Consider the following 24876-nt stretch of genomic DNA (forward strand, 5'->3'; position numbering starts at 1 on the left):
TCAGATTTTCCTCATTCAAGTCTACAAAATGAAAGAGGCATAGTGACCATTCAATATACAGACAAGAAGGTAGCACGGAGCAAAGCTTAAATATTAAGCAACTAAAGCAAAAAAGTGAAAAGCAATACATTACTGTCACTCTCTCTCATTAGAATATCCCTGACAATTTCATTTCCAAATGAAAACGTGGTTTCCAACGCAATGCTGGGAAAAGCAAGGCAGACATGAGCTCCCTTGGATGCTATTTGCTCTATACCCATATTCTCCAGTGCACACCTGCAACCCTTGGGTTAATCCCTCCTGGTTCAGCTGCTGTGCTCAGGGAGGGGAGGGAGGGAGGGGAGAAGAGCCCTGGGGATCCGGGGGCACAGCCAGGCACTACCGGCTTCCAAAACAACAGCAGGCACTCCTCAATGCCATGTGCAACAACCCTGCCACCACAGTCCCGGGCCTTTTTCCTGAGCAGAAACTGGTTTGTGCCATGTGGTTTGGTGGCTTTTCTGTTTGGTTTCTGGGGGGCTGGGGGACAATGTACCTGATTAGGCCAAGCCCCCATCCATTGTCAATCCAAGCAGAGGTGAAAGGCTGGCACGGACCCGGCTCCAAGGCACCCCTTTCCTCATTCACATGTCTCAAGCTTTCAGTTCTAGTCACATCCCAGGCCCTGAGCAGGACCAGACTGCTGGGCCTCTTCCACTGGTGAAAAGGAAAAGCACTGTAGAACAAATATTCATCCAAATTTTAAAAAAAGTTTGTACTTTATGGTGAAATCGTTATGGCAAACGGTACAATTTGAATGCACTGCACAGCACTGTACAGCCTGTTTTTAAAAAGTAGGTAGTGGATATTCAATTTCTACATTTATAAATAAAGAATTTAGCTCTGAAAAGCAGACACTGAAGCAGCACAAAGCACAAGCTGCCACACACTCAGCGTGTGAATCCCTGATGGGCCTGGCTGGGGTTTGGGGGCCTGTCCCAGCCTGTCACTTCTCCCTCTCCGATTGTTTAACAAGTATAAACCTGTTGCCAATGACAGAGTTGTTCTAACTTCAAATTTTATGTGGTTCATTCAGGCTCCAGACACGAAGAAATTGTCTTTGTGCTGACCCAGAGGCCCCTTGGAAAAGTCCCTCTGGTTTTAAACGATCCAGACAAAGACATTCTATTTTCTCCAATTGAATCAGGATATCAGTAAGGAGGAAAAGAGTTTCCTACAAGTCCTTTCATCTCTATAGAAACAGAAATTTGACTTTTAGTAGATTATGTGCACATTTTCATATCTTCAAAACAAATATTTACTTTCCCAGGTTACATAATAAAGCCCCTGCTAAGAACTTTAAAGAAATGGTTCTGCCGAGACACTGTGCACACAATGGAAATAATTAGTGACAAATAAATTAATATTTAATAACTCAAGATTTCAGCAGCGTGTCCAGCATTCCCAAGCTCCACTGAAGTCAGTCTTACCCAAGACCTTTCTGGGAGGGGAATAAAATGGATAAAACCCAGTGGGTTTCTTTTTTTTGATTTACAGCTTTTCAAATAAGTCAACCCAACTCAGATTAACAACCATCAGAAACTCTAATAAAACCTTTGCTCTCTACTAGTTATCTATCTGAAAAATACTTATGTCAAAAGGAAAAAATAAGCCATGATTTGAAATAGAAATGCCATCCCATTGAATCACTTTCCATTCATGATTCCCATCCTGTTATAGGATTATAAGCAAAACGCTGCTCTCTGCCTTGTAGCCCCCTCAAGGTTATTTCACAACCCTCAATTCCCTAAGTGTTACAAGAGCATAAATAAAATGCAACCATATTCACACAGAAGGAGCTTTCCCACAAAACACAGATCCATGGAGTTTGTGGTCACTGTCCTTTCCATCACCTCTATGGGAAATGTTGGTCTCAATAGCAGGACTGTTCATATTTCACAATACAACTGGGTTTGGACATGCTTTGATCACAGATCACAGCTCTGCTAACACCTGCACTAAATACTAACTAAGCCTCAGAGAATGGAAAATTGCAATGCTAAAGTCAAGAATTAAAAGAAAAGTTCAAAAGTTACAGTCAACTCCCAGGCAAATTGGCTCCGTCACTGGCACCTCTCAAAACATACAAACGTGACTGTCACATTACAAAAACCCCAGTTATCTGCAGTGAGTCTTCATCCTAATAATTCAAGTGGTTCCTTGCATGTAAGTGTCATAGAGTCTTTCGTAATTTCATGCGTCATTTATTGCAAAAAAGTTTTATAAAATATTTCCTAACATCTTTTGAAATTTTAAGGAAAATGTACATTAGGTACAGATGCCCTAACGGTGCGAGGGGGAGCTTTAACATCTTTTACCCCCTTTCCCCTTCAAAAAAATGTTTACTACTTGGTGAAGATTTCAGAGGAAAAATAGGACAAGTCAGTCTCAGATTTCTCTCAGTCCTGATGAGCTGGTGCTCTTCGTGGCAGTGTAGTGAGGTTCCATAAAAACAGCGGGTCATTAGTGTCTCTGAGCTGAAAAGGGGAGAGAAAGGGAACATGGTTAAATGTCTTCCAGTACATATTGCAAAGCAGGTAAAGCAAAAGCTGAGGTGGCCAGAAAAGTTACTGGCTCACCTGCTTTGTGCATCGTGTGCAGAAGACAAAATATAGATTGACATTATCACAAGACAGACACAAGTGAGCAAACTCCTCCAGGGCTGGGGTTTGAGGAGGAGCCACAGAACCAATCTGTTACATCTCACCCCATTTCAGCATCCAGAGAGAATTCCAATTGAAAAGACATTTAAAGACAGCTCAGGAAGCAGGGAGATTAATTCACAAAATCTATACATCGATGGCAGTTCCCAACACAAAGCTAAATCTGACCCTGCAGAGCCCTTCCACACATGGAGCTGAGTGCCTGAGGGAGCAGGAACTGTAAATGTGCTAATGGTGTTTCTTTCCCATGGCTCCCTGTGCTTTCCCATTTACTCCAGAGAACAGGAATAAATTATGATAAAGCAGAAAGGAACAGCCCAAGTACTGAGCCCTGCATGAACCAACACCAGTCAGCCACCAGTTCTTACTGGGAAGAGGAGGAGGCCCTGGCACAGAGTGTCCAGAGCAGCTGTGGCTGCCCCAAGGCCAGGCTGGGGTAGTGGAAGGCATCCCTGCCCATGGCAGGGGTGGCACTGGATGAACTTCAAGGTCTTTCCCAACCCAAACCAGTCTGGGATTCTGGCATTCTATGGAGATTGTGCTTCTCAGATACAGCAACTGAAAACCTAATCACCTGGGTCAGCTCAGTGTCTGTGCCACTGAATTCCTTGAGTGCAGCCCACTGCCTGTTTATCACCCATTCCATGGGGCCACTCACTCCAGGTGAGATCTGTGGTTTGTGGGACAGTGACAGCTCAGTCTGGCTGAGGGCATGGCTCCCCTGGAATCTCCAGTGAGCTCACAGGCTGGACTCTGCTTTGGAGCAGCTCCATTCAAGTGCTGGAGGCAGAATCACACAGAATCCCAGGATCACACAGATCCCACATTGGGAAAGCACTCCAAGGCCATGGAGTCCAGGCTGTGCCTGATCCCCACCTTGTCCCCAGCCCAGAGCCCCGAGTGCCACCTCCAGCCCTTCCTGGGACACTCCAGGGATGGGGATCCAACCCTCCCTGGGCAGTTCCAGTGCCTGAGCTCCCTTTCCATGGGGAAATTCCTGCTGTGCCCACCTGAGCCTGCCCTGGCCCAGCCTGGGGCCGTTCCCTCTCCTCCTGTCCCTGTTCCCTGGAGCACAGCCCGACCCCCCGGCTGTCCCCTCCTGTCAGGAGCTGTGCAGAGCCACAAGGGCCCCCTGAGCCTCCTTTGCTCCAGGCTGAGCCCCTGCCCAGCTCCCTCAGCTGCTTCTGGGGCTCCAGCCCCTTCCCTATGGAGCCATCCTAAGGACTGCCCATAACAAGGTACAGATGTGTGTCAGGACAGGCACTGACAGAACTCAGGCCCTTCCTGCCTGTCCCACTGAACCCTGCTCAGACAGCCCTTTCCTGGCAGCCAGCCCTGCCATGGGGATTCTGAGTCTTCAATGCGAACATTTTCTCAATCCCTTTATTCATTGCTGTCCAGAGAGAAGTGCTGCCTTTGAAACTCCTGGCTTTTATCTGCAAAGGAAAAGAGAAGGACACCAGGCAGCCATGGGAGGGAGAGAAAAGGCACCCCAGAAGGACAAGGGAAGCAAAAATAGCAGCACATCCCATCAGGGATTAAACCTCAAGGCCAGGAGCCCAAATTTAAATAGTTACAGTAACACTTGTGCACCTTCCCGGGGAATAATGCTGTGTCTGTGTAAAACTATGGAACAGAAGACACAAAACTCCTATTTTCCTGCTAGAGATTCCATTTGTAGCCAGTGGAGAAGAGAGAAACCAGGTTGCTCTTTCAGATGATGAACTACTAAAAGCAAGAGTTTCCTTCCATTAGAGGCTCCAGCAGCAGGACCTCAGCCACCAGGAAAACAAAGAGCAGCAACACATTCTTCCCTTTGTGTGCCTAATTCCCTGAAATACATGACACAGTATTGAGAATTCCTAAAATGTGGTCCAACCCAGTTTTCTCCATATAAATGTACCAGAAAAGATTATTCCTAAATCCTTCAACACTTGAAATACCTCAAGACTTTTTTTTTCATTAACTAAACTTCTAACTAAACTGACTATAATTCTTTCAAAATCGTTTTTGTGGCTTTAGTTCCTTTTCACCAGAGCTACTAGCTACCCAAACTGGCACCATGTGCTTTAAAATCCTGAAGCAGTGCAGAGGTGCAATTAAACCCCAGCATCTCCTAAAGCCAGACAAAAATCCTACACATTACTAAATAAAAATGACACTAAATTAGCATTTAAGCAAATATTTGCTTGTAATGGTATCTGCTTATTTTACTGACAAAGCAAGATCCCTTCTCCCACTTTGTGCACCTGTCAAAGGATGGCAAGGACAATTCTGGCACCTGAATTTGCTGTGGTTCTGTTACAGAATCTCAGTGCTGGGAATAAGCATTTACCTCCCAAAGCACAGGTTCCCAGCACATGCCTGGCACATAGGAAAATATTCCTTATTCATATTGCATATTTGACATCCAAAACATCTGTAAACAAACATGAAAACTGACCTAGATTTGGTTTTTTCCTAAAGAACAACCTGATTTCAAGTTGCTGTTCCATAAATGGCATCAGCCAAGCAGGAGACTGCACCCCAAGGCCCCTGGCAGAAGGGCAGTGCAGCTTTCCTCAGCTCAAACCTGGGTTACTCCAAGTGTGATTCCTGCAGGATGTGACTAGGACAGAGAGGGCAGTGTCCTCTGTTACAGACATATTTTTACAAATATTCTGGTTTTCCAAAATCAGCCTTGCTAATGACAAAGTGACAGGACAGATCCATCACCTGTCCTCTCCCACTCCTGGCTGCACTGAGCCCAGCTCAGCCTGATCCATTGGTTTCAATCCCTGCCATTACCCACCCAGCAGCCAGGGTTTCACTGTCACAAATGCAATACTCCAGTGCTTGATTCCAACTCCCTCCTCAGTTTAAGTGTTATTTCCTGTCCCAGCTACAACTCAGCAGAGCCCAGCTTCCCCTGTGCCTCTGCCCCATCCCAAAGGGATTCACACACCTGGAACAGCTTCAGCTCCCACAGCCCTCCCTTCCTCCTCTGCACTTAGGAATGGAATCACTGGCACAGAAATGCAATTTCAGCTGCTCAAAATGTGCCTGGTCCTGGTTTGGGAAGTAACTTGTCAAACACAGCCCAAAGAAACCCCACAGATCCATTTCTTCACACTGAAGGAGCAAAGCTTGGATTCAAACTTGCTCCAGGGGACCCTGATTTATTCCCTGAGCCAGTTCCTACCTGCAGGCTGCTGCTAAGTTCTCCCCTCAGGCCATGGGCAGGCAGGAAGGGGAGATCAGGCACCACATCCCATGGCACAGGCACATGAGTCACCTTTCCCAGGTTATTCCACCTTTATCTTTTTTCCTTTTGCTCCCATGTGTCTCCCTCTTGGATGTGCAAGGTGGCTCAGGTTTTCTGAAGCTCTGGCCTGTCAGCACCACCCACTTCCCAGCTCCTGCTGTTCCCAGCTCCCGCCAGCAACACCAATTGTATTTTCCTGAGGAAAACATGGAGCCAAGCTCTCCTCAGTGGCTGGTGCCTGACGCTAAGGTGCTGCTCCAGGGAATTATCCCAGACTGCCCCATCTGGGAGCAACAGCAAAGCTGTGCAGGGAAAAAGCAGGATGGCAAACCAGTCACCAACTCCCTGGCACCACAGCCCTGCCTGGCAACTGCTGTTCTGCCTTGGTTCACACAAGGGCACTTGTGTCATTGTTAAACTTAAGGGGAAAAAAAATCATTAATTAATTTAAATGACAGTCTGGATTGAATCCACGTCCCAGGTAACACAGAAGAGTGAAATGTATGAGTAAATCATAGGGAATCATAAGCTGCTATTAGGGTCCAACAATCAAACCCCAATAATCAGAGGTATTTCTGACCTGGGAGGAATTGCTGCTGCTTGGTACAACCCATCCAAATGACCACAAACAGCTCTTAGCACAGAGGTCAGAGGCAGATGGGGTCAGACTAGAGCAGACTGAAAATGCCAGAAGGGTGAGCAGGGAAGAGAAGGGAAAAGCCACAGGATGTTATTCACCTGAACAGCCCCACTGAACACACTGCCAGGGTGACCCGTGGGAGGGAACTGTTTAAACAAAACCCAAAGCGTCCCAGAGAGCAGCTGGGGGGTTAAATGTTGACTGGGAACTGCCATGGTCACTGCAAGGCCAGGATCACACACAGGCTCTTTCCAGCAGGGATTAAGGAGAATTTGATACTGGATATCTCAAACCTGATCTGATGGATCTTCAGGCAGCTACCCAAGTTCTCAGTGTTAAATGTGGGTGATCCCTGATCACTCCACGGTCAGAAGCTTTGTCAGTTATGGAGAAATTCCCTTCTTAAACAGTCCTAGTTGTTGTACCCAATGGATTGTGCCACCACACACTGCCAGCCAGCTTGAGCTCACTGCACTTCCCTCCCAACTCAGTCTTCAGCTCCAGATCAGTGAGGGACCCCTGCTCTGCCTGAATTTGCTGTTACTGCAGGCATTCATTGGAACACAACTATAAAGCCAAGGATGGACTGAAACAGGCTTTCCCTGATTACCAGTCTGCTCCTTTCCACAGCTCCTCAGCCAAGAAAGCTGCTCTGTTTTCTCACTGAACTCCACAGAACAGGCAGGACAGATGATAATGTTGAGAATGAGCTACTGACATTAATTTTCCAAAATGCACGTTCCTATTCTACTCTTGACAGTTTTAGCAGACAGGAAAGAAAATATCAGGACTTAAGAGAGTTAAATAGAACCAGACCCAAGGGCTAGCAATACACAAAGCAACTCTTACCCTTCCCCACTTGTGCTACTCTTTTCCGAATCACAGTTAGAAACTATGTTTAAAAAATCCAGAGGTATTTTACTCCATGCTGAAACAAAAAAAGTCTTTTCAGCCTTGCACAGACACAAACCGCCTCAGGAGCCCCACCCCAGGGTAATTCTGTAGGTTCCAAACTGAACACAGCAGTGCCTGAAAGAGAAACCAAACCATCAGAGATGATTATCTCACTGAAGTGTTGACACAAAGTTCCAACTCTAATTAGAACAGCAACAAATATCAGTTCAATTTCCTGCATGACTCCACTTCAGACACACACAAGCATTTCCTGTTGCTTCCAGCTCTGCTCCTGAAGCCTCACACCTTCAAACACCTCTGGGCATTGAAAGAGCTCTGAGCTTTGGAATAACTGCTCTCTCCCCCAAAGCATTTTACCTGAAGATCTTCAGAGGAACAGAACACCTGTACTGAAACTCATCACGTGCCATTCTCCCCTAACCTGACAGGCCATAAATACCCAACAACCACACAGAGGCACTCCATCATCAACTCAAAAAGGCATCATTTGCCATTTATCCCACTAAACTGAGGGGAAAATAGCAGTCACCCTCTGTGCTGCTGTTGGCTTTCTGAAGGATTTAGGTTGGAAAAGACCTCCAAGGTCACCAAGTCCATTCTGTGCCAGATCCCCAGCCTGTCCCCAGCCCACAGCACTGAGTGCCACCTCCAGGAATTCCCTGGGCACCTCCAGGGGTGGGCACTCCAAACCTCCCTGGGCAGTTCCAATCCCAACAACCATTTCCAGGAAGAAATTTTTCCTGGCACCCCCTGAGCCTCCCTGGGCCAGCCTGAGCCCGTTTGTACCCACAGGTGTGTTCCAGGTGGGAGCAATGGACAAACCGTGGACAGGCCATGGAAAGTGGCAGCCCTGGGGCTGTGGCACTGCTGGGAGCACGGGCACACAAAGCGGGGGTTACAGCTTAGCTAAACCAGCCCTAAACCTCCTCCCAGCCTCCAAAGCTCTTCTCACCCTGTGCCTGCTGAACCAGGCTCTGTCCCAGCCCAGCCCCTGGAAGCTGCTGCAGCCACAGGAGCAGCTCCTTTGGGGTTAAAGGAGAGTCAGGGACGAGTATGAAGAGATTTTCAACTTACTGCAACATAGTGTTGTAAAAAACTAATTTAACAAAACAAATTATTTGCTTCGAGGCCTGTTCAGTCTGCAGCCATCCAGAGCATTCACTATGAAACTGAGGAAAGACTTAAAACTCATCTGCTACAAATCAAAACTGACTTCAAATGCCTTCCATAAACAGTTTTTTTGAACATAAAACCACCAAAAGAAAGCCCTCCCGTACCTGCTGCTCCCCAGTGCACACCTGAGCAAACTCTGCCGATGTAAGCTGCAGTGCTATTCTAATTTTATATAAATTAAGAGAACAAAGCTTCCAGGTCTTCTAAAGAAAAAATAACAATGTCAATATTGATTTTGCCACTACTTGGCTTACAACAGCTAACTTAAAGCCAGTTCACTTGAGCTTCTAAACCTCAAGGAAGTGGTGTAGACATCTGACCCACCTCACATGGGTTCCTGACTCCAAAAAGCAGTTTGCTTTAATAACAAAATACAGCTTACTTACTTAAAGAAACTCTTTCTGTTTGCAGGAGAGAATACAGAGAAGTGAAACAGATTTTTTTTCCAATTTTTTTTTTTTTTTTACAAATTCTATTGTGTGTTTATCATGTTCAAAAAGCATTGACCAGTGGGGCTTTTTGGGAACTGTTAGAATGCCAAGGTAAAGCTGGTATATTTGGAAGCTTAATTAGCAACTAATGACTGTCATCTTGAGGAAAATTTGAACAGCCATGGGTTTGACACTTTAGACTTCCAATAGTTCTGTGGGGATGACAGAATAATTTAAAAAGGTAAAAAGAAACTGAATGCTTTGGCAAGACCAGACAGTATCATGAACATATGAAATTAAATCTTAAAATAAAAATAAATACTTTCAGGGTCCAATGATTAAATCCTTGCCCCCTTTTTCATGTCTGTTTAATTTCAGTCTGAGCTTAAATTTTTACATCTGTCACAATTGCCTACGTGGGCAATCCTGGAAAAACCAGGATGAAAACTGCTTTGGGATAAGCATCAGGAGACTCTTCAAGAGACAAGGCACTGCAAGGCTGAAGCAGGAATGGGCTGGAGGACACAGGAATTCACATGGTCAGGTAAGGACCAAAACTCACAAAAAAAACCAAAAACAAGTGCATTGCATGAAAATGCCCCAATAGTGAGCAAAAACCATGCAAGAAAAGCTGGAATGGCAGTGGAGAGCAGCTCTGACTGCTCTGAGATGGAAACGGAAACATTCCCCACTGTACAAGTGACATTATCCACAGGCTCTACTCAAATATATGGCCCAAAAGCTAATTTAGGGAGAAATTTAATCAACTTTCCAGAAAGCCCTCTACAGAGCTGGTTCTGAAACAAAAGGGACAGATAATTAATCATCTCCAAATTAAGACTGAAGTATACCAATAGTATTTACGTCAAGCACTTCATCTTTAAGAATGCATGAAAAAGGACAATTTACTTTTTAAGGGTGTCCTCTAAATCTGGCATACAGATAAATACTCTGACATCCTGGATTTGTTTCAAAGCTTTTTGAGAAACACACACAAATAATTCAGATTTAGTCAATTTTATTTACAGTTTGTTTTTTTACATTTCAGAGCATTACACAATTACATATCTCATTTTTCTGACCTGCAAACAGATACCTTAAACGGAAATAGTTTAAAAAAAAAAAGAAAAAAAAAAGAAAAAAAAGTTAGATACATCCAAAATGCAACAATTACACATCTGACAATTCACAAAGTGTAATTTACTAGGACGTATCCTAAGAATTTAGGAACAACCAGTCAGGAGAAAATCTGACCAATTTCAGCAATTGATTATTTACACATTCAAACAAAGCCTCTCTTAAGCTAAACCTCCAGGCAAATGGCCTGAAAGATTTCTTCAGGAAGAAAGACCAGAATGATTCACACCTATGCAGCATTAACAGCCCTTGATCCCAAACACTGAGGCCTCCTCAGCTTTGTCTTAGAGCTACAGGCATCCCTCGACTTCTCCGACCCTGAAGTGATTTAGTTGTGCCCCCATGTGCATAGAAAGGTTGAGTGTTTAAGTGGTCACTACGATAAAACCCCATTTAATCTGGTCTTTAAGTCACTAAAACTCTTCTTCCTTACAACCTGGAGCACGTCTCCAATGCCATTTAAACCAGCCCGCAGAGGCGAGCTTGAGCCCACCGGGCCTGGCCAGACTAAATCCATTAGAGACTGGTTAAAAATAATCTTTAAAGACCATTTAGACAAGGCTTACATTTCTACACTTCCCTGATGGGCCACCTAATAAAACAAAAAAGTCACAGCTACTACTTTCATCCCTCTTGTCAACCCTTGGCCACACAGAACTAGTTATATACTGGGTAGAAACTACTAAAAAATTCCCTGCAAATCAGCTGCCTTCCAGCTGAGGCTATGGCTCCTATGCATCGGGTGTTTGGTTTGTTTTTTGTTTTTTTCTTTCTCTTTAAAAAAAATTCTCACTTGAAAAATACCTCAGTCCTCACTTGTAGGCTAATTTTGATTGCGCGTTCAATTGGTTTGAACCGACAGGAACCGCTCCGCACGGCACGGGTCTCGTGTGAAAGGAGCAGTCAGTCAACCGAGTGCAACTTCTGCCTCTGCCACCTCCTTGCTGGCAGTTCTCTCTAACCTGGCTAGGGTTTGGTGGAGCCTCCAGGTTTCTTGCCTACCTTACTCTCCACGTTCACGTCTCAAACTGCGTCAGCAGGGCCCGCACCTCGGGCGTGAGCTGCTTGGCAGCCTTGGCTGCCTCAGTGACGGCCTTGCGGTACAGACCCTTTCTCTTCTTATTAAAGCGCAACTGGAAGCTTTCTAAAAAGGGGGAGAGCTGTGCAAGAGCCAGGAAAGAAGTGGTGGTGGAGCCGAACCACGAGATCCGAGCCTCCTGGCGCACCAGCAGCCCGCTATCCTTGCGGCTCACGGTTATGGTAAGGATACGGGCCGGCCACCAAGGGAAGCCATAAATCTTGGCCCAAACAATGTCCCCTACACATACGGTCCTGCCATCTGGTGTGACACATTTAGAGACGTTTTTGGAAAAGACTTCTGTTTTCAAGGAATTACTGAGCTTTTTCTCTTCCTTCGAAGAGGAGGAGGAGGAGGAAGAGGAGGAGGAGGAGGAAGGTGCATGCATGCTGCCTGGAGGAAAATCAAAGCTTTCGGTAGAGCTACACTCAGAGTTGGTGGATTTCAAATCATCTGTGCTATCACTACTACAAACTGATGCACTGGAAGAGTCAGATTTCTTTTGATTAAGGGTCATGTAAACCGTTATATTGCTTTTGCTGCCTCTCTTGCCCAGTGTCTGCTGTTCATCCTGATCAACAGTTACATGCACTTCACTCGTGTCCTGAACCTCACTGCTGGCCTCTTCGGGGCCTTCTGAGGGGCTCTGGGTTTCTGAAGGGGCCTCACCTGCTGAGCGGGTGGAGGAGCAGCGAGACTGGGGCTTAGTTGCCATCTTGCCGCTCCGAATTTTCTCAAGTCCCGTCTTGAGGGAAGAGTCATTCTCTTCGTTGCGGTACCGCTGGGGCTTGAGGCGCAACCGGGGCGGGAGGGACCCTGAGCTGGTGTTCTGAAGCCGCCGCGTGAAGTGGACCTTTGAATGTGCATTTTTGGAAGAGGAGGTTGCACTCTGCTTCTTTTGTGCCTTTTCTTTGGCCATTTTCAAGACTTCCCGAGCTTTTGCATGATCCATGTTTTTGCTCTGGAGAACTTTTTTTGTGTTTAACTGCGCTTTTGAAGTATTTGCTTGTGCGGAAACTTTAACTACTCTGCTTCTGCTGTGGGCAATATTTGAAACCTTGACCACAGCGTTCCTTTTCTGGCTTTCGTTTTGGCTTTTTCCATCCACCTTATGGTCAGTCTTAAGTTTTTTATTCACAGTAGTCACGCTCTCGTTTCTTCGCTTTTTACTATCCTCGTATTTGGAAGAGTCACTTGCATTGCCACCTTTCTTGATCTCCTTTTTCTCTGCCACCACGCTGTTTTTGCACTTGTCACACAGGACCTGCCGGGGCCGTAGCTTGATGGCGTTCATGATGGAAGTGGGTTCCTCCCTGTACATTTTCCGCTTGGGCCGCTTGATTTTCCGGGGTGGAGGCTGAGGTATTGACTGGTTGTAGGTGTCCCTGATAAACAAAGGAGGAGGGTATGGAGCTCCCTCGTGAAAGAGAGGAGGTGGTTTAGAAGTCCAAAGGCTTTTAGCTATGCTGGGCTCTGAGGGCTGCGTGAGGGAGGAGTCATCAGGGACCGCGGCGTCGGCCTCACACTTCACCTGCGCCTCCTCTTGGAATGGTTTGCTTTGGAGCTGCATGGCTTCAGGTTTGTCCTTGTACTCCCTTTTAGGAAATATGGTCACAGGGATTCCATGGGGGCCAAACCTTCAAGAGAGAGGGAAAGAAAAATTCAACGTTTGGAGGGAATTTTTGTGGCATTTATCACGAAGCATTTGAAAACTTGTCTGCATTAGGTAGCCAGCATTTGAAAACCATAAATCCCAGAGAAATTAAAGCTTCACATCCAGCCTTATGGCAAGCTTTGAAAAGACAAGACACCAAAATGAAGTCAGTGGAGAACAAAAAATAAACAACTTCACTTATGATCAGTTTCTCTTGTATCAACAAGACACCTAGAAAATGTAACAAAAATATCCCTGAGACAGCAGCATAAGAGCTAACTTTATGCTTCTGGAAAATGCTTATAAACATTCAAACTCACCCCAACAACTCCCAATCTACCCAGGCTCATTTTACATACTAAGTCAGCTTTATGAAAAGGCATCTTCAGGAACTTTTCTTCCATTTTTAGCACAGCAGAAAAGGGTGAACAGTCCAGATTTAACAGGGACAAATCTGGGCTGCCTAAATCCTTGCAGTGAATAAGGAGTGCCTCCATCCACAAAAGCTCAGCACCTGATGCTTTACAGCCCAAAACTCCCCAGCCAGCCCAGTCTGAATTTCTCCCAGCAAAACTCCCTTGATTTCTACTCAGAATAAACTGATCCTCCCTGTTCCATGAGCAAACAAGATTTTAATCCTTTCGCTCCTTTTCTCCAGACTGGAACTGCTCTAGATCAGGACAAGGCAGTAACTCCCCAAGATCTGTCCTCAGGTTTGTGCTGCACTGTGGCTGCTCAACAGCAGCATCCCCTCAGCTGATTAGATTGAACTTTATTTACTTTTATTTGTATAAGTGCCTACATGTTGCTTTTATTTCCTCAAAATTAGAGTTGAAAAAGCCATCCTGTGTTAGAAGGTTCCTTGCAGTGTCCCCAACAAAAGCCACCCCTTGTTTGTCCTTTTGCTTATCACAAGCTCCTTTCTACGTCTAAAGTTGTAATTGAAGCAAATGACCCACCCAAGATTAAATTATCCACCCAGTCTGCATTTCAGCAGCTTGTACAGACATTTTTCCAGCCTATGGTCTGGCATTAAACCACAAGGGACTTGCTCACAACGAAGTTTTACATTCCCTAAAGTCCCACAAGTCCATCAAGGGTAAAGAAGTTGCTTTTCCACAAATACTTCTCCCTCCACAAAGGATTGTAAGCAAGTCACTCAATTCCAAGTAGGGCTTTAAAAGAAACTATCAGCTGACAGTAATTAAATTAGCAATATTTTCAGTGTTACTGGCATCAAGACCTTCAGCTTCTAAAAGAAAATAAGATCCAGATCCTATCATTCACCACCTGATAAAGATTAGGAGGATTTGGTAAAAAGTTAATCTATGCTAAGAGCTGAAAACAAGACAGGGCAAGATCTCTGCTGTGCAAATTCCATTCCCAAAGAGCACAACAGCAGAACTAGACAGGGGTGGGATAGCAAACCCCACACAGACAAACATCCCTTACCCTGCTCTCAGTGCCTCAGAACTTTCCAGCCCTCCCAGGCCATTCCTGAGCCAAGCCCTTCTCCCAGAGGGCATTTATGGGACTCTGTCAGGAAATCAGCATAATTAGCTGTCACCAGGAAGAGGTGGATGAAGAGGACTGCAAGGGTTTCCAGAAGGATCCCATTCAAGTATTTCATCTCTCCTTTCCCAGGTTTTCATTCTATTGCCTCCCCAGCAAGGTGTGCACGATTTACACTCCAAAGGCACAAAGAAGCCGATGGAAAGCTGAGCACATGCCTGACACCAGGAAATCAAAGATTCATTCTGCACCTTCCACTCTCCCTTCCTTCAAGCACAAAACACAGGCCAGGACTATGAACAGGAAGCCACAAAGGACAAAACCAATCCAGAGTGAGCCCTGAAGACAGAGAATCCCTCACCAAAGGTACTGCTTAAAAAATAAACCAGACTCTCCCATCCTTGTCCACCTACAAATGAATGAGCTGGGGAAGAATATTCATGGCTATTGTGCCAGTTATGTACAGCACTACTCCTGTAAATGATGTGTTAATACAGAACATACAATTAGTCAGGACCACCTGCAGGACAAAATATATTTGGTAATCATTTGGGAATGATCATTATTTCCAACAGCTCAGTGTATTGTGCCTTCTCTTGGCCTCACCCAAAAGCAGACTGTATCTATAAACAGTTTTTGATTATCTCTGTTTTCTCCCTGCCTAACCAAGTTCTCCAGCAACTTGGAAGAATGGCACGAAAACAAAGAAGAGAAAACAATGTCAGAAAAACTTGCAAATGAAACAGTAAAGCTGACAGGAAAGAATAAAGACAAAGAACAAGGTAAAAAAAGAGGGGTTTATTTTTCCTAAGAGAAGCAGCAGAATGAAGACGTGAGCTTAAACCTCTTCAGGACAAGGCATGACACAGCATTTAATTAGTTCTGCAGCAAGCACAAGTGTTTATTGCATGTACCAGAATTTCAAAGCTTATTTTCACACACCTGGCTGATGGACCTTGAAGAGAAATACTTCTCATACACCCACAGTAGTTTTTGTCACACCAACTGCAAGGCTAAACTAGTTAATTGTGTTAGTAGTTAGACCGAAAAACTGCAGAAGCATGGGTTCATCTGCCACAGACATGAAGGAGGACTAAAAGCCATTATAGGAAACAAAATTAAAAAAACTCCAAGGCACACAGCTCAGTTGTATCATGACATTTACTGATCCCCAGTCAGTCACTGGCTGGCATTAGATCAGCCCTGAACAGAATTTCAGTTACCCACAGTGAGGCTCCTTTCACACGTTCCATGTTTAAGGTCTACAAGGAATTACCTTGTCTTTATTCCAACAACAAAATAATTTCTTCAATATACTGATCCCAAATATCACCTTACCCCACAAGACTTCAAGAACAGGCTTTTCTGGATGAAAGTAGAGATATTCTGCAATTACTGTTTGCTTAAAATAAAAATCCCCTGGTGCCCAAGTTGCAGCTGGTCCCTGCCCAGCCCACTCCTGACTCTGTAACACTCCTACCCAGACATCACAGCCCAGGGAATGGCACCATTCACTGACAGGGATCTCAAGGGACGTGTTAGAAAAACCAACCTCAGAAATAGGTACTGCACCCCCAATTCCAGGCAGTGCTGGGAAGCAGTGCCCTGCTGCTCCCTACCTATGGAAATCAGAGCCAGCTCTCTCCATGGTGCCAGCTCCCCTCCTGCAAAGGTGTCCCAGCTCTGATTTGCCTTGAAAACGCACTTCTAAGAGAGGATGGGTGTGATGTTGTACAAGACCCATTTCTCAGTGGTTTTTCAAGTAACCCAGGGCAATCAGCAGGATCTGATGGCACCTCTGCTGCAGATGCACTGCAAAATGTACATTTTCACTGGAGACAGAAATAGCAACAGGACACCAGGACCTGTACTGAACTGAGAGCCTGATCAATTCTGGCATATTTACACTGAGAGGAGCTTTCAATTGACCAGGGTGTGCAGAGACAGAAATAGGGTAAAAACAGGGAGGCTTCATTTCCAGTTTGCCAGCTGCAAGGTAATTAATAGGCAGCCATGGCATCCAAAAGCCACCCAAAACTCTGCCATTTAAAGCCAGAGAGGTCTGTATTACAGACATATAAACTTAAGTACTTAAGGAAAGTAAAGCCACTTTTTTCAAATCTAAATCCTGCATCAGAATTACTACAATGAATGCATATTACTGTTCAATTTATATGCAAAACAGAACAGTTAAAGAGTATTTTTTCAGAAATAACCACGAAAGATACAAAACAAATCCCACTTTAACTCATTACTGTTTGTACATAAACAAAGTACATAAACAATACACCCTGGGGGAAAGTGCTTTACATTAGCACCTAAAGTTTTAAGTTCTCATCTTTAGCCTCCACTGTCTGACTTCTCTACTCAAAGGGAGAGAAATGAAAAGCCCCTTGCTCTGCCAAAGGAGTGAAGCCACCGAGCAGGTTCAGAACTATTTCCCATTTGTCTCTGGACACATTGAACTGACATCAACAAAGCAGAGAAACTTGTGTTCAAGTGTTAAGTGGTAAAGGACTGATCAAAACCCATCTTCCCCACCAAGGCAGGGCAGAAATCTCCTGTTACATTTTCTGCTCTTGTACCCAAGATCAACCTTGGTATTCTACAAAAGCCGGCACAAGCAACAGCTGAAGGCATTTTTATTGCATGGATGAAAGTTCCAGGAGTATAATAATATGCTGAAAGAACTATGGATATGCATTTCAGGCCTCTAAACTGAGGCTTTAAATTATAACATTCCATGTAATACACAGTTAGATCATAGCTATTCGAACACAAAGTTTTGCAGAACTCCTCAAAATAACCTGCATTGAAAACACAGATTATGCAACAACCTATTTTTAATGAAGGATTTACTTGGTGTGATAAAGCACAAGATGGAATATATTATTGCTTTGAGTGCAGCACCTTCCTGAAAAAAGCAGTCCCAGAAGCCAAACAACCAGCTCCATGGTTTATTCACCTCCTGAACAATATACACCAGGCTACATAGCCTAGAAAATGCACATTTCACTGAGAGCTCTGAACCCATGGCAAAGGACTGCAGTGTGAGGGGCTCTTTGGAACAGCACAGCATGAAGAAAAGACAGGATGCTCTGACTTTAGGCTTTCCATTAATAATTACCATTACCATCATTTTACTGGCAGATCTATAAAGCTGTTTAAACTGCAATATCTTTTAATTTTTACATCTGTTGCCATTATTAGCTGTCAGTTGCACTTGAAGCAGACACTTTGCTGATACATTTGCTGTGACCTATTTTGAAGGATTATACCTTGAATATACTCTTCAGGAACATCCATATGCCAGACCCAGGACATATGGAAGAGAATGATACCATTAAATAATGGATGAACTGAAGTGTCAAGATGGCCAAGATTCATCAGTCCCATAACAGAAAATAAACTGAATGCAGACTGAAAATTTCATCCCTGCCCTGCCTCAACACCTTGAACCAAGCTGAGCAACCCTGAGAAAGCCGGACAGGCCATGCTGCTGGAACACAGAGAATTCCACAAGGAAGGACAGGTCAGCCACCATCTGTCACATCCCAGACCAACAAAGAACAGCTGGAAACCACAGATTCCCTCAGGAAAGGAGAGCTTGAGGCCCAATCCAGACCCCAGCTCTAACCCTACCCTCTAAGTGAGGCTACACTTAACACCTTCAATAAAACCTCCCTCAGTCACCAGTTAAAGACACCTGAATTACTCTCTGAACCACACTCTCATCACACCTGAGCTTCCCACATTGTGGGGACAATAAAAACAAATGTCAAAGAAGTGCTGGGGCTGCTCCTTAAATGCCAGGATTTCACCAAGCTCCTCTGGGCTCCTGACAAGGTGTGGGGACACCTTGGGAACTGAGTGCGAGTTTTAAAATAAAACAAACCAAAACACACAACCCTGAGCCACAGACATTTCTTTACTGTTGAGAATGTGCATCACAGAGCAACAGGCATCCTCCAGACCCCAGTCCTTCCCCAGACAAGGATGAGCACCTGCTGTCCCTGGTTACTAAATCAAAGAGCAGGGAGAAATGTACCATATTTTTCAAGTGAGGCTTCTGCTGCTTTCTTCTCACATCATTCCCTTGCAGTAGAAGCTGAATTAACAAACTGGGAACAGCACAGGATTCAAGAGTCAGTGCTGTACCTGAAAACTGCTTCTGGGATTGTAAGAATTGCAAATTGCCTATAAAAGTTTATTTTCATCATACAGCTCATGCACACCTTGGTGCAGGAAGTCCTTTCTTATCCTCCATAACCAAAGCCCAATAAAGAGATAATTTCAAACATGTCTACAAGGAACACACTGCACATCTTCTGGATATCTAACCAGGTTCTCAGGTCACAAAACAACTTTTTGCTCTCTCTCTCTCCTTCAAGAACTATCATGAACACACACAAGTCAGAAGGGAACTGGTTTCGAGAAGAAGACAAGGCACGTGTCCTTCACATCTGCAGGATTAGAAGGACAATTTCAGTTAAATGATAAAGCAATAAAAAGGCCAAGTCTTGACTGTTGGCAAACAACAGAACATAAATTTAATCCCCCCCTCCTCCCCTAATCTTTAGAGAGGTAAAAAAAAAAATGCACATTTTTGAAATAATTATCCTTTTTCTAGAAGATGAAACTAAACCCACAACTTCTTAATCCTGTATTTTAAGATTTACAAATGCTACATTTCTCAGGTATTTCCCTCCCACCTACTTCATCCAGGCACAGAGCAGGATTTACCCTGAGCCAGCAGGTGGGATGGACATCTCCTGTCCCCTGAGCAAACAGGGAGTGAGCAATGCCAGGTACAGCAGCTCACAGGGACTTTAAACCTCACAGGACCAGATGGGCTGGAAGGGACCTTAAATCCCACCCAGTGCCACCCTCTGCCATGGCAGGGACACCTTCCTCTGTCCCAGGCTGCTCCCAGCCCTGGTGTCCAAGCCTGGCCTTGGGCACTGCCAGGGATCCAGGGGCAGCCCCAGCTGCTCTGGGCACCCTGTGCCAGGGCTCCACCCTGCCAGGGAACAATTCCTCATTCCCAACATCCCATCCAGCCCTGCCCTCTGGCAGTGGGAGCCATTCCCCTTGTCCTGCCACTCCAATTCCTGATGAAGTTCCCTCTCCAGCCTCCCTGCAGCCCCTTCAGACTCCACACAACCTTCTCCCCTCCAGAATGAGCATTCCCAGCTCTGCCAGCCCATCTCCATGGGGAGGATGCTCCTTGCAGTCCCCTCAGCAGCTTGGTGCCTTCTCTGGATCTCTCCAGCAGCTCCTTGCTGTGCTGGGCCCAGGGCTGGGGCAGCTCTGCAGGTGGGGTCTCACCTGAGCAGGAAAGGATCCCCCCTTTCCTGCTGCCCACACTGTGGGATCAGCCCTGGATATGTTATGTTGAGTTTTTCCTCAACCATTTCTGCTCCATTCCCTGTCTCTCCCCTCAGGACTCCATCAGGCACATCCACCCCAGGAACCCCCAGCAGAGCCTCACCCTGGCAGCAGGAAAGCACTTAAAAGGTAATGGCAGCAGCAGTAATGAAGTTTAACAGTAGGAACACATCCCTAATTTGTGCAATGAGCCTTCAGAGTAAGCAAAGTGGGGACATGCTCCTCTCCAGATGAGGATTTACTGCATGACAAATGGATCTGGCACTCAGGACATGTGGGTTCCTGCTCTCTGCTGGGCTGCAGAACTCCCTGGGCAGCAGGAGCAGGAGACTGCCATTGGGGCAGGCAGGGAAGGGCTTCCTTACCTCCAATAAATGCAGGAATAAAGCCCACTCAACACCCAGGGGCTTGTGGTACAAACCCCTAAAGGGGTATCCCATTTACAGGGGGTGGGAGAGGGAATCAGCCCCCTCACACAAATATCACTGCACATCAAAGTCACCCAGAATAAAATGCAAAGTCAGGACATCATCTCAACAATGGAAAAAGTGATAAAACAGGCAAAAATCACAATATAAGGGGATATTTTTGCTTTTCTTTCATTGTGGAGTTCAAGTAATTCAGAACATGACTTCAGAAGACAAAAAAAGAACACAGTGAACAGGTTTTTCAAAGTCACTTAAACTTATTCTTCTCAGTATTGTATGGAAGTAGCACCTTCACTGCTCTGGAGGGTGAAGAGAGGAAAGAGAAATTAAGATCCAGACAGGAATAGGAATTATTTCCCTCTGATCATACAGCAAACACAGCATTAGCATGTGCAGTGAACACAGTCACTTTTGGAAGCTACTGAATGAGCAAATTCTAATATAAATTGTCACTTTTACTTAGTAAGAACTGTCAGTCTTAAAATATCGATCCCTTTGGCATTAGGGAAATTGAGATTACTCCCATGCATTTGAATGAGACAGATTTCAGCAACCACTCATCTCCCATGCTGGAAATCCCAGTGTTGTCATGTAAATGCATGGAATTTAGGTGGTTTTCATTTAACCCTGCCCTTCTTTTTTATTTTTGGTCCAGTGGAAAAACTTATGACAAGAATTCCAGGGCCAGAGACGCAGAAGGAGGTTCATGAAAAATATTCATGTACTGCAAGTCCAGGTGCTGCTACACCAAACAAAAATAAACACATATAAGGAAAAGCTGACACCTAGACAGTACCACCTGTTAGTGACTACAGAAGTGATAAAATGGAATTGTTGGACATACAGGAAACACTTTTTTAAATAATGCTTTGATTTCTTAGAAGCAGGAATTTCTTGGACTATTTCTAGAGCTTGTTTCCCACTGCATTTCCTGCTCTGAGACATCTGGTAAGAAACTCCTGTTATCTACCAACCTTTTGCTGTCACCAGCCCAGTATTACAGACCTTACGTCTCAAAACTCAGTTCTTCTTGTCCAGGCCCTCTGCAGAGCTTGGCCTTGAGAATTTAAACCTCCCCTCCTGGACTGCCATGTAAAAGCACCTCTGAAGGAAGAAACAGCTCCACTGCCAAGAGAACCTGGGAGGGCCAGCCCCAGCCTCCCTGCATGGCTTCTGCACAGCTCCCACTGCAAAGCTTTGTCCCAGGAGCTGGGCTTGGACCCAGGCAGGCTGGAGATGCTCCCACCAAGGCACAGCAGCAGCAGCAGCCAGCCTGCAAAGTGACTGCTGCTGCAAAGGGCTGCAGATCTGCTGCCTGCCAGAGGCTCCCCAGTGCACCAGAGCTGGGAAAACGTGGGATGTTTGTGGCCAGGGTGTGTTTAGGAGGACAGGATCCCTTTCAAGAGAAAAGGAGAAGCTGGTGTTTTCCCGCACTCTTGGCAGCAGAGGCTTTGCCACCCTCCTGCCCAGGGCAACCATGGCATTCTACTGGGACAACTTCAAACCTACAAAAGAGTTCGTGTTACCCAGGATTACACCTCATTTGTGTCACCTCCTGCCCGGATCTGAGATGTTGTTTCAGCCCACAAGTGGCTGGAGTTTTGCTCAGCGTTTCACACCTCATCAAGTGACAGACTGAAATCGTCACTCCATGACATTATTCAAAACTTGGGGCTCAGACAAGGCCTTTTGAGTCAAACCCCAACCTCACACTGAGGCCCAAGCCAGAAGTGCCACAATCTCCCTTTTAGGGAGCACTAACAATATTAATATTCCAGGAAGTTGCTGAACAGCTACTAACAGCATAAAAGGACTGACAAAAGACATATGTCCACACACAACTTAAATCTGGGGGGAAAAAGTGCTGCATATTTTGCATACCGATTATTTTAAATAATAACCTTGTTACATTTCACTTTTCTATCATGAACTTGCAGAGTCCTTACATGTCTAGGAAAAAAAACCCCTAAGATGAAGAAGAATTTTCACCTGCTGATAGAACCTCGATTATTTGTAAGGTACCATGATTTCTAGTCTCCCAAGAGCTTGTCACTACTGAAAGGCAGTGAAAAAAAAGCAAACCCCAAACCCTGCTGTCTCATAAGTTATTCAGAGATATGTAAAAATCCCACCCCCCGTCCACAAGGATATTTAAGAACCATGAAACTTCACCCCGTCCGTTGGTCCATTGCGTACAAGGAGCAATCAGTACTAATTAACAACTGCAACAGCCTAGCTGGAAAACCATTATTCTGGAAAATAGTATGTACTGAAAAAGAAGGTTACCTAGGCAATGTAAGCCCGAACGAACAGGGCAATCAGAGCTCTGCTTCTGTACAAAGAGGGCAATAAACGCCAAGCTCTGCTCGGGTGCTGCTCCCGGCACGCAGGGATGCTCCGGAGCCCCGGCCAAGCCCAAAGGCTGTGCCCATGTGCTCGCCGCTCGCCCGGCTCTCCCGTTTGCCCATTCCCCGGGCGGGAGGGGCCCTGCCCACCCCCGGCTGAAGGGTCCAGGAGGAGGAAGAGGATGCTCGGGAGCTGCGGCTCCGCTCCCCGGGCAGGACGCGGGGGCAGGAGCTGCTCGGCCCGGGGCGGAGGGGTCCGAGGAGGGCTGGGACGGCACGGGAAGCGATGGGATTGGGATGGAAGGGAAGGGAAGGTGCAGAGCCCACGAGGCTCCCGGCGGGGCCGCCCCTATCCCGCCCCCGGCGGCTCCGGGAGCGCTCCCGGGCTCGGCGCTGGGTGGGGGCTCGGGGTCGGGCTCGACTTCCCCCGAGCTCTCACCTTTTCGAGAGGTCCATGAGGACCCCGGAAAAAAGCTTCTCTCCCAGCCGGAACGAGACCACCAGGGCGTCCTCGATGATGTGGTCCAGGGTGACCCGCACCTCGGAGCCGGGCAGCAGCGCCGGCACCTCCGCCTCCCCTCCGCCCGGGGCCGCGGGCACCGCCGGCTCGGGCTCCACCGCGGCGGCGGCGGCAGCATCCGGCTCCTCCTCCTCCGGCCGGGGCGGCTCCTCCCCGGGCCCCGCGGAGCCCCCGGCAGCCGGCGGGCAGGGTTGCGGCGGCTCCCGGGCCGGCTCGGGCGGCGGGCAGGGCTGCGGCGGCTCCGAGCAGCCCGGGCTGGGCGCTGCGCGGGGCTCGGCCCGCGGCGATTCCACCCCCGGGCTGCGCGGCGGCGGCTGCTCCTCCGTCCTTCCCGCGTCCGGCTCGCGAGTCCCGCCGGGGCTCCGGGCGCGTTGCACCGGCGGCGGCTCCTCGGCCTTGCCGCCGTCGGCCTCCTCGCCATCCGGCACCGCCGACTCCACGGCCTCGCTGACGGCCGGTAGAGGGTCCGCGCCGGCCTCGCTGCCCGGGATCGGCTCCATCTCGGGCTCGGCCTCGCCGGCCCCGCCGTCCCCCGGCACCGCCGCAGTCGCCGCCGCCTCCGCAGCCATAGCCGCCATTTTCTCCGCCGCCTCCCTCCAGCAGCGGGAGCGACGGCCACGGCCCGCGGGGAGGGAGAGCCCGCCCCCTGCGCCCGCAGGCGGCGCCCTATTGGCGGGCGCGCCGCAATGCTGCACTTCTATTGGACAGGGTACCTGTCCATCCAGCCCCGCGGGAATTTCTCGTTGGCCAGCGGGAGCTTCATTCAGTGCAGAGCCGGGAAGGGGAAGAGGGGGCGTGGTTTAACGCTTTATAGGCCACCGGGGAGGGGAGGGGTGGGCCTGGTGGGGCTGATCCGCCTTCTGATTGGTGGAGGGAGGCGTCGCTCCCGAGGGAGGCCGGTGATTGGCGGCGCCAAATGTCTGTTTCGGGCCCGGGGAGCGCGCGGGGGAAGATGGCGAGGGCGGGAGGGCAGCCATGGGGTGCGGGTCTCTTCTCGGAAGGGTCGCGTCGCTCCTGAGTGGTCAGGTCATCCTCCCCGAGGGATTGCCCTGGAGTGGCTTCCCCGCACAGCCTGGCGCTGCCTCCCCCCGCGTTGTGCAGTGCGGGCAGGGGAGCGGCTGGTCCCTGTGCTGGGGAGCACTGAGGGAATGACACTGGGGAGAGGGGAGATCAGAGAACATGCTGGGCTGGAAGGGACCCACAGGATCATCCAGTGCAGCCCCTGGCCCTGCACAGACACAGGGGCCCAGCAATCCCCCCTGGGCATCCCTGGAGCGGTGTCCAAGCCCTCCTGGAGCTCTGGCAGCCTCGGGGCCGTGCCATCCCTGGGGAGCCTGGGCAGTGCCAGCACCCTCTGGGGGAAGAGCCTTTCCCAAAATCCACCCTGAGCCTCCCCTGGCCCAGCCCCAGCCATTCCCTGGGTGCTGTCCCTGCTCACCACAGATCAATGTCTGACCCTCCTGCTGCCCTCGCCTGATGCGGGGCAGGCAGAGGGACCGGTGCCTTTTGTGAGGTAAATCGGCATTTTTAAAGTGTTAAGCACCATGAATTGGGCACATCAGGTGGAAAAGCAGACTCGGAAGGGGAGAACAGCAGTGAACGATTTCCTCCCACGGCAGCGGCTGCCCGAGCCCCGGCCAGCCCGGCCCCGGGCAATCCGGGCCGGGTCAGCGCTCCGGTTCTGCCCTCAGGACATTCACACACACTCC

The 24876-nt window shown here is 47.6% G+C and overlaps 1 protein-coding gene across 4 annotated transcripts; it reads right to left on the minus strand.

The window, feature by feature from the left end:
• On the minus strand, positions 1-23760 carry PWWP2A (PWWP domain containing 2A). 4 transcript variants are annotated; one of them, XR_014616531.1, is made up of 3 exons: positions 23087-23760; positions 11047-12957; positions 1-2516 (listed from the first exon to the last, which is right to left on the minus strand). XR_014616531.1 is itself a non-coding variant. In XM_084216088.1 (3 exons), the coding sequence occupies exons 1-3, from the start codon at positions 23743-23745 to the stop codon at positions 2503-2505; spliced, it is 1641 nt and encodes a 546-aa protein (XP_084072214.1). In that variant the 5' UTR covers positions 23746-23760; the 3' UTR covers positions 1-2502. The 4 variants fall into 4 exon arrangements, 3 of the variants coding, with proteins under 3 accessions (XP_084072214.1, XP_084072213.1, XP_084072212.1); XM_084216088.1 differs by having other exon boundaries at positions 11990-12957; XM_084216087.1 differs by having other exon boundaries at positions 11245-12957.
• Between the last annotated feature and the right edge of the window lie 1116 nt (positions 23761-24876).

Source organism: Fringilla coelebs (genome assembly GCF_963513975.1).
Source record: "Fringilla coelebs genome assembly, chromosome: 15".
NCBI classification, from domain to species: domain Eukaryota; kingdom Metazoa; phylum Chordata; class Aves; order Passeriformes; family Fringillidae; genus Fringilla; species Fringilla coelebs.